Genomic DNA, 16,569 nt, shown 5'->3' on the forward strand with positions numbered 1-16,569 from the left:
CAAGTTCTTGTGTGTGAGTGAACTCTAAGAAGTCCAGATCCAGAGGCAGGCGTCCGAATGAAGGAAGTGGTGTTGTCTGATAAGGTAGAAATCTGTTTCCTGCTTCGTTGCCCTGACAACACTGATGTCATGACCCTTCCTTTTCCTCAAAAAATAGTTCTGCTCTTACTGTCTTCATGTCGCAGCTCCTTTTCTCCATCTGAAGGTGAGTAAAATACACTTTAAACTGGTTTTTATCTTTTATATATCTATAGAACATAACATTGATTGAATCATTCATCGTATTTTAACTCAAAAACAACACTGTTGTAGCACAATTAAAATATTAAATAAATCTTTTTCCCTAAAAGCAAATCTTCAGACATGTTGGGGTGTTTCCAACCAGCAGGAGTTCTCAAACTGATGCTGAAATCAATGTTTTATCAGTAAATATCATTTGTGTTTGTCAGGCAGTTCTAAACATGAGTTGTTCTTTTCAGCAGAACTTCAGTTCAACAGTTGTAGGATGGAAATGATTTGAACTTGAATCCTGCATTAAGAATCCCTCTGAGGTCTTCAAGTGTAATTTCTTTTAGTTCAGTCACAGCCAGAAAACTAAACACATCCTAAAAAAGACATTAAAACCTGAAAACTGATTGGTTCCATAAAAATATAGAAGAAATGTTGAGTTTTGGCTCATTTTGGTTCCAGTGATCCACTAATGAAGGTCCTGCTTTTCATTTAAAGACACAATTTTAGTTTCCGTGCTTCGTGTCTTTATAAAGTAGCACATTAGAAAGTTCTTCAGAGATAAAAACGACTAAAACAAAGAAACAAACACAGGAAACTCAGACAGGAAGGCTGCAGCTGTAACCACATAAACAGGAAGTCCAGATGCATTCCTTCAGCAGTTAGATTCACTCTGCAGAAATACAGACCAACCAACAGCTGGAAGACAAACCAAGAACGTCCTCCAAGGCTTCAAGAAGAACCTGACCAATGAGACCAAGAACACAAGAACTGAAAAGCCAGGAAGTGGAAGAAGATTCACAGATGAGTCCTGAGTTGGTCCAAAATAACTCAAAACTACTCCAAAGTGAGATAAAAAGTTACAGAATGACTCAAAATTTGTCCAAAATGACTTCAAATGGTCTGAACGTGATCTGGAATTAGTTTGAAATTCATTCAAAATTTTTCAAGATTTGTTTAAAATAGGGCTGCACAGTGGACTAAGTGGTTAGTACTTTCGCCTTACAGCAAGAACATCCCTGGTTCAAATCCCGGGGTGGGCCTGGGATCTTTCTGCATGGAGTTTGCATGTTCTCCCTGTGCATGTGTGGGTTTTCTCCGGGTACTCCGGCTTCCTCCCACAGTCCAAAAATATGCTGAGGTTAACTGGTTACTCTAAATTGTCCGTAGGTGTGATTGTGTGTCTGTATATGTAGCCCTGTGACAGACTGGCGACCTGTCCAGGGTGTCCCCTGCCTTCACCCGAGTCAGCTGGGATAGGCTCCAGCATCCCCCATGACCCTAGTGAGGACAAAGTGGTGTATAGAGAATGGATGAATGGATGTTGCATTGTTGTTTCTTCTGTCAGACATTGGTTATGTTTTATGTTTTTGTACATGTATATTTTTATATCAGAATCAGAACCAGAATCAGAATCAGCATAGGTTTTTATTGCCAAGTAGGTTTTTACACTTACAAGGAATTTTCTCTGGTGCTCTTGGTGCAAGTACAGATAAGTAAAATAAAATAGTAAGTAAGGAGATGTAAGAAATATGGTTAAATACACAAGGTATGTGCAGTTACTACGCAGTAGTAGTTAATACGGTCAACAGAGCTGATTTGCAGTGGCACGGGCAGTGTTTATCAGTGATGCAGCAGAGGGGAAGAAGCTGTTCTTGTGGGGGGAGGTTTTAGTCCTGATGGACCGCAGCCTCTTGCCTGAGGGTTTCAAAAAGTTTGTGTCCAGGGTGAGAGGGGTCAGCCAGGATCTTGGTTGCACGCCTTAAAAGCCTAGAGGTGTACAGATCCTGGAGAGATGGCAGGTTACATCCAATCACCTTCTCAGCAGAGCGGATGAAGCGCTGCAGCCTGCTCTTGTCCTGAGCAGTGGCTGTAGGGTACCAGACGGTGATGGAGGAGGAGAGGATGGACTATATGATGGCCGTGTAGAAGTGCACCATCATAGTCTTTGGCAGGTTGAACTTCTTCAGCTGTCTCAGGAAGTACATCCTCTGCTGTGCCTTCTTGGTTATGAAGGTGATGTTCGTCTCCCACTTCAGGTCCTAGGAGATGATGGATCCCAAAAAGCAGAAAGACTCCGCGGTGAGCACTGTGGAGTCAGAGAGCTTGATGGGAGCAGGGGGGGGCTGTGTTCCTCCTGAAGTCCACCACCATCTCCACTGTCTTCTGGGTGTTGAGCTCTAGGTTGTTCCAGCTACACCAGGTCACCAGGTTGTCTACCTCCCGTCTGTAAGCTGATCCCCATCAGAGATGAGTCCATTGAGGGTGGTGTCATCTGCAAGCTTCAGGAGTTTGACGGACTGGTGCCTGGAGGTGCAGCTGGGGAAAGAACACAGCCTTGGGGGGAGCCCGTGCTGTTGGTCCTTGTCTCGGAGACTTGCTTCCCCAGCTTCACATGCTGCTTCCTGTCAGACAGAAAGTCTGTGATCCATCTGGAGGCAGGCACACTCAGCTGGAGGAGCTTGTCCTGGAGCAGGGCAGGGATGACTGTAATAAAAGCAGAACTGAAATCCACAAACAGGATCCTGGTGTAGGTTCCTGCTGAGTCCAGGTGCCGCAGAATGAAGTGGAGAGCCAGGTTGACGGCGTCATCCACCGACCTGTTGGCTCTGTAGGCGAACTGCAGGGGGTCTAGAAGAGGGTCTGTGACGGCTTTTAGGTGAGGAATCACAAGGCGCTCAAAGGACTTCATCACCACAGAGGTCAGAGAGAGGAGATTCACCGCTAAGAGCACACCAGATCATGTATGATTTATTTTTTATTCAAACAGAGTCGTAACCTGCATGGCCTGAAAATAAAAGTGATTCAGAGAACAGACCTGGTCCTGAGAATCGCTTTATTTCACAAGAGACAACACAGTGAGTAAAAACCACACAGGTTACATGAGGAACACCATAAATTAATACCAAAATAATCAACTAAATTAAACAAATTAATGTAATTATACACAAGTCTAATGTTACAGTCATTGGAGCAAAGAGCCAATGAAAGCTATCATTGATCCGATCAGTAAATCTGTAAATCAGTAAATCTGATCAATCAACAATCAGCTGAAAGGTTTCAATGTTTCATCACTTCCTGTTTTAGGATTCTATGCCTCTACAAAGACATACAGAACTATGAAATGTCTCTGAAATCACTTGCAGCTGTAAAAACTCTGATCTTCTCGTCTCACTATCGGCACACTGAGCTCTGCAGCATCTTCAGGCAGTGGCGGTTTTTCACGGAGGCCAAGGGAAGCCTGGCTTCCCCAAAAAATATGCAAGAAAGAAAAAATATAAATAATCTTCACCACTATGCATGCTATGTTTTATATTTTTGTCATTCCTTGTTGTCAAAACACTACATCAGGCATTTCTGCTTTGTGAGGAGCAAAACAGCGCCCCTCTTGTCAAGCTCTTTTTGTGCATTACACTACGTCTCTCATGCCCTCTGCGCTGTCTGTCTGCCAGCTTCGCCTTGCATCCTTTAGAGAAAAAAACAGCCCGTATTAGCCAATCAGATTGAAGCAAGGCTCATCGCTTAATGGTCGATGCATCATTAAAAAAAACATAAGGGAGGCCAGATCAAATCTGGCTTCCAACCAATCACAAACTGTGATGAACAATACCCACACTAATGCAGCTGTCCCACCAGGTGCCAGCAAGCCCACACAGCAAGTATAGTCATCAAGCTAGCCAGAGAATGGATGGTGACAGGGACCTTGAGTTTCTTGTAAAAAATGACTTCACAAAACTTCCTTTTGAAGTTCAACTACAAGTCAAAAGGGACGGTAGGCCAACTCCAAAGCTCAATCTAACTAAGTGTAGAGCTAATGGAAAAGCTCGCTCTTTTTGTGAAGCTAACTATGCCAGAAACAAGTGGCTAATGGGAAGTGCCAAGCTTTTACCGGCTTCTGCTGGCCATGTCTCCTATTTGACCGGTCTACCGGCTCCCTGAACAACTCCTGGAGCACTTAACCTCTTTTTTTTTCCACTGAAATGAATGAGAAGTCGGTAGAATAAAAGTACTGTAACAGTAGGCTGATTTGTTTACATGAAAATAACAGTTAAAACACCGAATCTAATTTGTTGTTCACACTGGCTTCCTCGGTATTTTTGGTCACGGGTCGGCACTGTCTTCAGGAAGGATAGAGATGTTTCCAGAGAGCTGATTGGTCTGTAGGAGGTGTTTTAGTTTATCTGTTATCTGGTTCAGCATCAGTTATCATGGTGATGGACCTGCTAAGAAGCAAACCGGTGTCCTGAAAAGTCCTGAAAACCAGAGTTAAAGCTGAAGTTCCTCCATGAGCTCAGATCCTGCTTGGTAGTCCAGACCTCAAAGCTGTTTCATGCTTCGACCTTCATTTGGCATCAAGTCTCATTGAAATCAGCATCAGTTTGCTGCTTCTGCGTAGAAATCAGCTGATCAAGTGTCTGTATAAAAGGACAGAAAGAGAGTGAAAACACTGATCAATAGTGAAATAGAGCAGAAAGAAATCCAAGAGAACAGCTTTTATTACTGTCAGGAGAATGTGGTGAGAAGAATCCTCACAGAAGTTTGTGTTTGGTTGAAAAGTTGAAGAATGAAATGTATGTGGAGTCCATGAGAGACATTTAGTGCAGTAATGAGCTGTTTAGTAGTAGTCAGTGTTTGGTCTAACAATTAGGGGCAATTAGGGGCGGGCATGGCTCAGTGGGTAGAGTGGCCGTCTTGTAGCTGGAAGGTTGCCGGTTCAATCCTCGGCCTGTCGTGCTCGTGTCGAGGTGTACCTGAGTGAGACACTGAACCCCTGATGGCTTGGAGTTAGCACCTTGCGTGGCAGCTCCTGCCATCAGTGTGTGAATGGGTAAATGTGACATATCATGTAAAGCACTTTGGATAAAAGCGCTATATAAATACAACCATTTACCATTTGGTCTGGACTCTGAACAGGCTCAGTGTAAAACTATAAAATCTGATATGAGGCTCTGATCCTGGACTCCAGTGTGACTGACTCCGGTCTGACTCTGATCCTGGACTCCGGTCTGACTCTGGTCCTGGACTTGTTCTGCGAAGGATCAGAGTTCATGTTTATTTAGAGCCTCTGTTGGTCAAAGTGTAATAATGTGGGATCATCTTTGTGTTGTGGCCCAGTGACTGCAGACTCAGAGTGACTTCCATGAGTAATATTTAACAGACAGCAGTGAGCGCCACCTGCTGGTTCTCCTCAATGTTGCTGTCAGAAAGTGTCTTGAAGATGTTTTTTTCTATACTTTTGGCCTCAGTTTGTCTCATTTTTGTCTTTTTGTGCCATAATTAGTCTCACTTCTGTAGTTTTGTGTCTTTATTAGTTTTTTTTGTTTTTTTTTTACCCTTTTGTGTTTTAATTTGTGCCATTTTTTCATTTTGGGTCATTTTTTCTCCTTTCTGTCATTTTGAGTCATAATCTGTCTCATTTTTCGAGTTTTTATATGTTGTCTAATTTTAATAATTTTGTGTTGTTGTTATCATTTCTGTTATAATTTGTTTATTTTTTTCCATGTATGTTGTCCCATTTATGTTGTTTTGTGTCTTAATTTGTCTCATTGTTTTCATTCTGTATTCTCATTTTTACCGTTTTGTGTCTGAATTTGTCTCTTTTTTTAACCATTCTTGCAGTTTTGAGTCTCGATTTTGTCATTATGTGATGGATCATCATTTGGCATTAATGATGAAACAAGATGGCAGCCAAGTCAACTCCTTGTTTGTGAGTTCTAAACTTTTATTGTCTTGTAGGATTAACTGCAGTCCTGCTGCTACACAACAACCTCCACCACACCAACAACACAACTGTTCATTAACTGCTGATATTTTCTTTGACTTTATCAGGGAGCCACAATGACGTCAGAGGACCTCAAAAACATCCTGGATGATCTGGATGATGAGGAGCTGCGTACATTCCTGTGGTTCCTGCAGCAGCCCAACCTTGTTCAAGGTCTCCCAGCCATCACAAAGTGTCAACTACAGACATCAGACAGGTGTAAAACTGTGACTGTGATGGTACAGACTTATGGACTTCAGAAAGCTGTGCAGATGACCAGGGTGGTTTTAGAGAAGATCTCCAGGAATGATCTTCTGCAGAGGTTTCCTGCCAGCAGCTCAGAACCAGAAGGTCAGTCACAAGACAAGAACAACATGATATCATTACAGTCTGAAAGATGCATGAAGGTGCTGCTACTAGGCATGGGCCGGTTACCGGTTTTAAGGTATACCACGGTATGAAAAAGTCAAGGTTTCAAAACCACTAAAATTTTCCGTCATACCTTTCCTGCGGTATGAGCGTTTTTTTAATGTGACGTCTCATCAGGGAGAAAGTAGAGGTCCCTCACGCTGTGTGAAGCTGCAGCCTAAAGCGCCCCTCCCCCCGCTCACCTGCGTTTGTTGTGAGCATAGACTGTATATGTAATGGGCGTAGCATCTGGCTCCAGAATTGAAGCCAACCCGGAAGTGTCAAAAACTTGCAATATCACACCGCCCGCTAGGGCTGGCTTCAAAAAGCTTTCTCTCCATAGACCCCAATTCATTTTTGGAAAAAATAAAATTTGATAGACTGATTTTCTACGGCTCAGGATTTTTTCCCGTTAGTTTTCATGGTCAAAATGAGAGATCAGGTGGCCGATCTTTAAATCAATCAATACTGAATTTTAAATAAATCGTTAAAGTTGGCGGAGCCAGGGGGCGTGGCTATACTTGATAGACAGCAACAGAAGCCTCTGCGGTAAAACGTGGGCGGGATAAGAGAGTTCTCAGCCAATCCTGCCCCAAGTTGCTCTCCGGTCCAGTCTGTTTGATGACGCTTTTTACGTCACTGGCTCCAAAAAAATCCAAAACGGCGACCAGGAAGTAGCAAAATCCGGGCTTCATTTTCTCGGCGTTGAAACCAACGGGTGACGTCACGGTTAGTTTACGCCTGGTTGTGAGTGACAAGCAGGCAGCTCTGCAGGCTGTGTGATGGCTGAAGGAGGCGAGCCCCCGGAACTTTTTCCGCCGTCCAAGCGGACTAAGTCAGCTGTTTGGGAATACTTCGGCTACCGTAAAAAGCCAGACGGCCACGGCTTGGAGGAAGAAGGTCGCCCGACGTGCAAAACTCATCTCTGTCTTTTAGTAACTTTTTTATATTTTAACTGAGGCAGATATGGTAACTAGCTTGCTAAGGTTTTATCTTAGCATGCTAGTTACCATATCTGCCTTAGTAAAAAAAAAAAAAAAGTTATCCACAACTTTTTTCTTTCATCAATCTTTATTGCTAAGATGGATAACAGCAGCGAGTTTACTCTCTAACATGACGTGAAGAAGAGAGACGCACGTGTAATGTTTTATTTTGTATGTCTTATTTTTAGGACAGCAGCAGCTCTGGCAGCAACAGGGCATCCACCTCAAAAGCTGAAGCTCAGCCCACAATTCAGCAATCATTTAGTCATTCAGTCATTTATTTTAAATACATATTTTCTAATGTCCATCATGTTCTATATATTGTTTAAAAATATAAGACTGTTCAATTGAAACGTTTTTTCCTTGTTTTAAAAAAAAAATACAGACATTCAAAGTACACATTTTAGAGCTGCAATCATAATACCGTGAAACCGTGATATTTTTGCCTAAGGTTATCATACCGTCAGAATCTCATACCGGCCCATGCCTAGTTGCTACAGTCTGATAGAGTTCAGGTTCTGCTACAGTTTGATAGAGTTCAGGGTCTGTCAGTTTTTCCTGAGTCCACATTAAGGTCAGTTCCTCTGTAAAATCCAGGCGTAAACTAACCGTGACGTCACCTGTTGGTTTCAACGCCGAGAAAATGAAGCCTGGATTTTGCTACTTCCTGGTCGCCGTTTTGGATTTTTTGGAGCCAGTGACGTAAAAAGCGTCATCAAACAGACTGGACCGGTAGAGCAAATAGGGGCAGGATTGGCTGAGGACTCTCTTATCCCGCCCACATTTTACCGCAGAGGCTTCTGTTGCTGTCTATCAAGTTTAGCCACGCCCCCTGGCTCCGCCAACTTTAACGATTTATTTAAAATTCAGTATTGATTGATTTTAAGATCGGCCACCTGATCTCTCATTTTGACCATGAAAACTAACAGGAAAAAATCCTGAGCTATAGAAAATCAGTCTATCAAATTTTATTTTTTCCAAAAATGAATTGGGGTCTATGGAGCAAAAGCTTTTTGGAGCCAACCCTAGTGGACAGCATGATATTGCAAGTTTTTGACACTTCCGGGTTGGCTTCAATTCTGGAGCCAGATGCTACGTCCACTATATATACAGTCTATGGTAAAATCTACTGATCAACCCTACTGACTGAATGCTGCCCCCTGCTGTTTAAACCTTGATATAATGCCAAAATTAGTTCTGTATGAGCTGACCTTCTGTGGAAACAAAGCATGTCCTCACCTGTTCTCACCAAATTATGAGGCGATCAGACAGTTTCTGAAGATTCTTCATTCATTCTGTTTAGCTGGGAGTGGTCCTGCAGTTTACAACCAGAGGGAAGCTGACCAATCAGCTCTCAGTAAGGACAGAGACAGCTGCATTCCAAACCACAAACCTTTACTTTTAAATACATCTAACACAAAGTATTCACTGTGTCCTGCAGTGTTCATACAATTAGAACATCCTACTTGATAATATGGAGCCTTAAACTCTGACTATCCCAGTCTGTAGTAATGTGGTGTCATCTGACTGTGAGTCTCAGCTGCTCAAACTTATTTCTATTTCCACGACACACTGTTAAGTGCTATGACTGTTTATAGAATGTGGGTCAGAACGGCCAGAAAAACATTTTGCATTCTACAAAATCAGTTTGAATGCTGTAGGACATCCGGGGATTTCTGAGATAGTGCATTTAACATAATATGTACTACATCTTTTTCTGTGCGTACCATCTGGCATGTTAGCATGTAGTACTATGTAACATTACGTTATACTTTTAAACCATCAACAACCTCCCAGTGACCTACCACACTGGAAATGTCAAGTCCTCAGAGGGTTTGGATGGAGCAATAAGGCAGCCATGTTGGCTGACTATTTTAAGGGGACACTGTTGCTGCATCCTGGGCTTAGCTCCACCCTGGATGACTGTGGCTGCTTTAAAAAGACAGACATTCTTCCCTCTATACCAGAATGATGATGAAGTGAAGCCAGAACACTCTGTTCTTCAGAATTGTCTGGATATGACAGACTAATGTCAGAGGAACATTAGGTTTTACTTTGAAGGAGCAGTTTGGTATGAGAAAACCAGAGTTAATCAACACCATAAACTCATCAATAAATGTCAACATAAAGTCCCTTCTAAGTCTGTTGTAGCTGAAATAAATGAAAGCAGTAAGCAGTGGAGAATATAACATGTGACGTCTGTCTGTCAGTGCATGTCAGTGATGTTGGAGAACCTTCAGAGAACAGAGAACCTTCCTCCTCTCAGACTCAGCCTCCTCTTCCTCAGACTGAAGGTAAAACTGATGGATTCTTTGGTCTGTAAAGAAAGATGGCAGCAGTTATCATGCCTGAAATGGAAGCTGAGTTTAAGCAGGTTGTTTTGTACAACATAGAACAGTGGTTGTCTGTGGAGTTGCATGAGGCAGCAGGTTGTAGTGTAGCTGCAGCAAAACGGTCAGTTTTGTGGCTGGTGATCCATCCATTCTCTATACACCGCTTTATCCTCACTAGGGTCGCTGGAGCATATCTCAGCTGACTCAGGCGAAGGCAGGGGACACCCTGGACAGGTCACCAGTCTGTCACAGGGCTACATATACAGACACACAATCACACTCACATTCACACCTACAGGCAATTTAGAATAATTAATTAACCTAAGCATATTTTTGGACTGTGGGAGGAAGCTGGAGTGCCCAGAGAAAACCCACACATGTACAGGGAGAACATGCAAACTCCATGCAGAAAGATCCCAGGCCCACCCCGGGATTTGAACCAGGGATGTTCTTGCTGCAAGGCAAAAGTACTAACCACTTAGTCCACTGTGCAGCCCTGGCTGGTGATCCTCAAATCTAATTTTCTTAACTGGTGTCCATTTTAAGCTAGTTTCTGGGATCCTTTTGATGGTGAAGAAAACTGTACTCACTGACACCTTGACTGTCTTCAGTTTCTCTGTAGGAAAGACCTACATTTTAAGTGTTCTGATGGTCTGTCTCTCTTCTATTGTTAAGTGCCTTTCCCTCTCCTTTTTAATAGCAACACACTACTTTTTGCAGCACAATGCTGTTCTAATAATGCTGTGGAGGGTTCCACGGCGTGTTCCAACTCTACTTTATGCAGACAGAGGGGGTTGGAAGGAATCTAGAAAAGTTGTGACACCTGTAGGATTTAGGAGCAACAACTTTTAAGGCTTGTTCAACCTCCATTGCTGCAGAACAGCTTTCAGTTATCAACCCATTTCTGTTCCCTGAAAAAGGCCTTTTTGTGTAAGATTGAAATGTACATTATTTTTCAGTTTTGGCAGTTCACCACTATTGTACAATTTCAAATTACTCATTGGAAAAACTGTAAAAATTAGGGTGTTCTATAAGTTTTGACTGGTAGTGTACTTTGATAAAGGCCCAGAACAGGGCTGCTGGTCCAGCTCTCTGATTTTTAGGTTCTATTGTCTAAAGGGTCTTGCTCTAATCGGAACTCTAAGAACAGCTTAGTCTGTATTTAAGGAAATCCACCTACCTTCTGACTGCCTCCATAGTTAACCATCTGGGCAGCCCTTTAGTTGAGTTGCCCTTTCAGTCAGTTTTTCGGTCACTTTCCTTCAAATGATCAGCTACATCATGTGTAGAGGTTCGACTGAAACTCTCAGGAATAAATTTAGAAAAATCTCACACACGCATACCCATCTTTTTATTAGCCTCAGATGTTTTAGGTGACCAATTAAAAGTCCAGCCTCTTTGTAGTCGCTTGTGTTTACTTTTTCTAACAACAGCAGAGGTTTCTGTAGACACACATCTCAGACTGTTCCCTTCATGTTTGACACAGATCAGACTGTTCCAGTACCAGAACCACGTCCCATCAGATATTACCAACAGAAGCTTCAGTCAAACTTCCAGGACACGTTTCGGGTTACAACAGAGGGGTGGGCAGCAGATGAGCAGCTTCTGGTTGATATCTACACAGAGCTGTACATCACAGCTGGCCGGGACGTGCACGTCAACACACAGCATGAGGTCCTACAGATTGACAAGGTGTGGAAGCCATCAGACACAGAGACACAGATCCAACCCAGAGACATTTTCAAGCATCCTTCTGGAAAAGACATACCCATCAGAACAGTGCTGACCAATGGAATTGCAGGGATTGGAAAAACATTCCTCGTGCACAAGTTTGTGTTGGACTGGTCCGAAGAAAAAAACAATCAAGACGTGCATCTTATTTTCCCGTTCACTTTCCGTGCTCTGAATTCACTGCAGGGAAAAGACTTTGGTTTGGCAGAGCTCATTCATTTCTGTATCCCAGAAACTAAAGACGTCACAGTGGAGGCTCTGAATTACATCTTTACAGCTCTGCAGTCATCAGGAACCAGCAGCTACAAGAAGAGCAGATTCAAACTGCTGTTTGTGTTTGATGGACTGGATGAGAGTCGCCTTCATCTGGACTTTCGTGTCAACAGCATTCCCTCTGTGGACGTAACAAAGTCAACTAAAATAGAAATCCTGCTGAGGGAACTTATCAGTGGAAAACTGTTGCGCTCAGCTCGCCTCTGGATAACCACACGACCTGCAGCAGCCAATCAGATTCCTCACAACCTTGTCAACACTACAACAGAGGTCAGAGGGTTCACCGACCCACAGAAGGAGGAGTACTTCAGGAAGAGATTCAAGGAGCAGACCAGCAGCATCATCTCCCACATAAAGAAGTCACAAAGCCTCCACATCATGTGCCACATCCCAGTGTTCTGCTGGATCACTGCTACAGTTCTGGAGGAGCTGCTGGAAACCAGAGAGGGAGGAGATCTGCCCAGAACCCTGACTGGGATGTACTCAGAATTTCTAAGATTTCAGATTGATCACACAAAAGAAAAGTACGGTCCAGAGACGTGCGTTCAGTCCATTAAGTCATTAGCTAAACTGGCTTTTGAACAGCTGCAAAAGGGCAACCTGATCTTCTATGAGAAAGATCTGAGAGAAAGTGGCATCGATGTGAGTGAAGCATCATTGTACTCAGGAGTGTTCACAGAAATCTTCAAAGAAGAGCGAAGACGGAAACAGGAAGACAAGGTGTTCTGCTTCGTCCATCTGAGCGTTCAGGAGTTTCTGGCTGCTCTTCATGTCCATCAGACCTTCATCTACTCTGGAATCAACCTGCTTGAAGAAGAACAACAAACAACACATTCTCAAGTGCAGACAGACACTCTCAGGTACAGACGTATGGACAGACATTTCTGGTGGTCTGACCCTATAACAGGTTTCTACCAGAGAGCTGTGGACAAGGCCTTACAGAGTCCAAACGGACACCTGGATTTGTTTCTGCGCTTCCTCCTGGGTCTGTCGCTGCCGACCAATCAAAATCTCCTACGAGGCCTGCTGATGCAGACAGAAAGTAGCTCACAGACCAATCAGGAAACAGTGTGGTACATCAAGGAGAAGCTCAATGAAAATGTGTCTGTAGAGAGAAGCATCAATCTGTTCCACTGTCTGAATGAACTGAATGATGTTTCTCTAGTGGAGGAGGTCCAACATTCCCTGAGATCAGGACGTCTGTCCACAGATGAACTGTCTCCTGCTCAGTGGTCAGCTCTGGTCTTCATCTTACTGTCATCAGGAGAACATCTGGACGTGTTTGACCTGAAGAAATACTCTGCTTCAGAGGAGGTTCTTCTGAGGCTGCTGCCAGTGGTCAAAGCCTCCAAGAAAGTTGTGTAAGTAGCTGGAGACTGAAGATCCTTTTTCATTTTGCTGCTGTTTCATCAGTATAATCTGCTTTTTGTCTCTTCAGACTGAGTGGCTGTAATCTGTCAGAGAGAAGCTGTGGAGCTCTGTCCTCAGTCCTCAGCTCCCAGTCCTCCAGTGTGACAGAGCTGGACCTGAGTGATAACAACCTGCAGGATTCAGGAGTGGAGAGTCTTTCTGCTGGACTGGAGAGTCCACACTGTAAACTGGAAGTTCTCAGGTTAGGACTCATCAACCTGTTCAACTGATGACCATTTAAAATGTGTTTTTATTAATGATGAGCAGAACAGCTGAGGTGGGAGGTTTTCTGTATTTGTATGACTCAGATCAGTTGTGTTACTGACCTTTCGCACTAGTTTCTCTTAATGAGGCCTCTTCCACTACAGGGACTGAACAACCTGGAACCTGCATGACAGAACCAGAACCTGTAAGAACCTGTGAAGTCTTGGTTCCAGGTTCTGTTTTAGTTTCCACTGTTTTACAAAACAGAATATTTCAGATAGACATTGATGTAAAGGAAACACCAGAACAAACATTTCATGTTCACACTTGAACTTGTTTTGTGGATCTTCTCCAGGGTGTTTTCTCCTGATTAGATCCTTGCTTGTGTTGTTTCTACTCTCAGATGTTTATCGCTTTGGATCAAAGCGTCTGCTGAATGAAACTGTAGATGTTCAATTTGTTTAATGACTGACCTCAGTGCAGTTCAGCTGGTGGACAGTTGGACATTCTTATTTGAGGTTCAGGTCCAATTCCTTCTCATCACTGTAGTCCAAACAGCCACTGAAGCAGTGTTGTCTTCTGTCTTCACTGAGATGAAAGAGATCCTCTGTTCAGATCCTCTTGGGTTCGCCTCCTCAGATGTTGTTGACCCTGATCCCATCACTCCCAATTCTGTCTTCACTGGGCTTCAGGACACGTCCCTACCTCAGGTGGTTTATGAGGAACTGAGATTTTGGGTTGAAGAACATGACAACATGCTCAGATACTGGCTGAAGATTTTTGGAAAGACTTCCTGGAACAGCAGCTTCCAGGACTCCAGGTGTGTCAGAAATGATGGAGTGAAGCAGCAGCCCTGCAGGTGAGGACAGTCATCATGACTGTTGATAAGCAGTGTCCTCATGTCCTCTGGTCTGTGGGTAAGGTCAGTCCAGTCTTCCTGCTGCTGATGGCTGAGTCCCATCAACTGAAGTGTTGGTGAAGGATAGAACATCCATCCCACCTGTGGTGAGGTTCATGGTCTCTCTGCTCTCCCTGAAGAGGAGCTACACCCTCATAGGGACCCTATGAGCCTTTTCAGATGTGAGGCTGTTAAAGGTTGTTGGTTCCTTTCAGACTGTAGGGACTGAGAGCCAATCACTGGGCAGCAGAGTGTCTCCTGAGACTGAGAGAGAATGAAGATTCCAGCTCACTGACGCTATGAGGAGTCCAGACTTCATCAAGAGTGGATATAAAGAGTTTAAACACATGAGTTTGGAAGTCCTTACTCTGGTTCCAGTGGGATTCATGTGTCAGTGAAAACCAAAGCATGAGTCTCAACAGCACAAGTAGAAGTGAAGGAACCTGAAGAACAAGGACTGGAGATCAGAAGACGTTTGTTCTGGAACAACATCAGAGATGGAAGCGAGTCTGACAGCGATTTAATGGCTGCCATCAGCATCAAGTTGATTATTTTTCAGATTGTAAAGAAGGAAAAAGTCCAAAGTGTGACTTGTCCAAGTGTGTGTCCTGATTTGAATCCAACAGACCAAGTTTGGGGTATTTTAAAGACAAAGGTAGAGCAACACAAGCCCTCCAACAAAGAGCAGCTGAAGACCTAGTCTCTGACGATGGAGGAACATCTACAGGGCTGTTTGCCCTGTATTCTTCATTTATTAAATCTAAACTGTCAGTTTGCTTTTTAATCAGATCAAATAATTTACTGTTCAGCTTCAAAGTAATCTGATTACTGTAATGTGCTCCACTTTGGATTATTTTCAAATTTAAATAATATTTCAGAGGACTGTCCTTATTGCTGCTGTATTCTGGACATAGTGGGATGTATTTGTTGTTAAATTCACTGCTGTCTTTTCAACAGGACAGAAAATACTGAACTTAATGTTTGACTTCTTTTCTGGTCTTTGTCTCTTCAGACTGAATAACTGTAATCTGTCAGAGAGAAGCTGTGGAGCTCTGTCCTCAGTCCTCAGCTCCCAGTCCTCCAGTGTGACAGAGCTGGACCTGAGTAACAACAACCTGCAGGATTCAGGAGTGGAGAGTCTTTCTGCTGGACTGGAGAGTCCACACTGTAAACTGGAAGCTCTCAGGTCAGGACTCACACTTTGAAACTGATGTGATTTCTATCAGTGGATAAACAACGAACCTGAGTACAATCATTTCTGCTGATGGGATTCATCAAATGAGCTTTTACTGAACTTGTGCAGGACTTTGTCAGGGTTTATTTTTGACATGATTAAATCCCACTAATCATTGCTGAGATTGTTGATTTGCTTGAAATGCATGAAATGTGCAGCAAAATGTATCTGAAAGACAAAGAAGAAAAGAGAGCGAGAAACATCCAGCCAAGTGTTGTCCATCAGGTTTGTGTTGTTTTGTGTGTGCAGGCTGTCAGGCTGTCTGGTCACAGAGGAAGGCTGTGCTTCTCTGGCCTCAGCTCTGAGCTTGAAGACCTCAAATCTGAGAGAGCTGGACCTGAGCTACAACCATCCAGGAGACTCAGGAGAGAAGATGCTGAGAGCTAAAGTGGAGGATCCACACTGTAGACTGGAAACTCTCAGGTACAGACAGACAGACACTCTCATTAAACTATCATCCTCGTGTTGCAGGCCAAGCCTGCCCTTTTCCATCGGTAGGTTTCAGGGTGTGTGAGACATGAGAGGAAGTGCTGTAGCGGTAGGAAGGACGAAGAACAGTGAAGCTGAAGAAGGGTGATGTGTACGGTGCAGCTGCAGTCACAGTGCATGTTCTGGTCCAAAGAGAAGTAGATCCAAGTGTGTTCTGGAGAAGCTGAGTGTGTGTACAGTGTGCTGCAGAGCTTGAATAAAGTTCCTCGTTCTCCACCGCAGAGTTGTTCCGGACTCTGAATACAATTTGTTACCAACAGCGAGCCACGCTAAGCTAAGTGAGCTAGCGTTTACCAACTATGGTTCAGAAGCTGACAAAACCGGGTCAGTAACATTAGCTTAGCATAAATACAGGAAGCAGGGTGAACTGTTAGCCTAGCTCCCTGAAAAGAGGAAGCATAAATTAGTAACACTGAATAATGAGTGTAAACTGAGCTGGAACGTGACGAGGACAGGACAGGACTTTAGAGATGCTGCATTCAGGTGTCTGTGTCTCCATGTTGGACTGGTCCTTTATCAGTGGAACAGTGTGAGAGCCATGTAACGTTCATGTGTGCTGCTGAAAGAGTCTCTGCTGCTCTGACCGTCCTCCTCCTTTCAGGGTGACGCCTGCTGGA

At 43.6% G+C, this 16,569-nt stretch overlaps 3 protein-coding genes across 7 annotated transcripts in view; 2 read left to right on the forward strand and 1 right to left on the reverse strand.

Moving 5' to 3' along the window:
* Positions 1 to 16,569, forward strand: part of LOC127531938 (NACHT, LRR and PYD domains-containing protein 12-like) — a 452,657-nt gene that overhangs the window by 285,528 nt on the left and 150,560 nt on the right. The window contains exons 12-13 of the mRNA XM_051942410.1: positions 13,156 to 13,329; positions 15,242 to 15,415. Coding sequence (XP_051798370.1) covers positions 13,156 to 13,329; positions 15,242 to 15,415 — 348 coding nt within the window. The remainder of the gene's footprint in view (positions 1 to 13,155; positions 13,330 to 15,241; positions 15,416 to 16,569) is intronic.
* The window catches only part of LOC127531982 (zinc finger protein 883-like), a 111,123-nt gene that overhangs the window by 80,548 nt on the left and 14,006 nt on the right, over positions 1 to 16,569 (reverse strand). The gene's annotated exons all lie outside the window — the stretch shown is intronic.
* Positions 1 to 16,569, forward strand: part of LOC127531990 (zinc finger protein OZF-like) — a 176,752-nt gene that overhangs the window by 74,183 nt on the left and 86,000 nt on the right. The window lies entirely within an intron of this gene.

The sequence above is a fragment of the Acanthochromis polyacanthus genome, chromosome 22 (assembly GCF_021347895.1).
Source record: "Acanthochromis polyacanthus isolate Apoly-LR-REF ecotype Palm Island chromosome 22, KAUST_Apoly_ChrSc, whole genome shotgun sequence".
Classification (NCBI taxonomy): domain Eukaryota; kingdom Metazoa; phylum Chordata; class Actinopteri; family Pomacentridae; genus Acanthochromis; species Acanthochromis polyacanthus.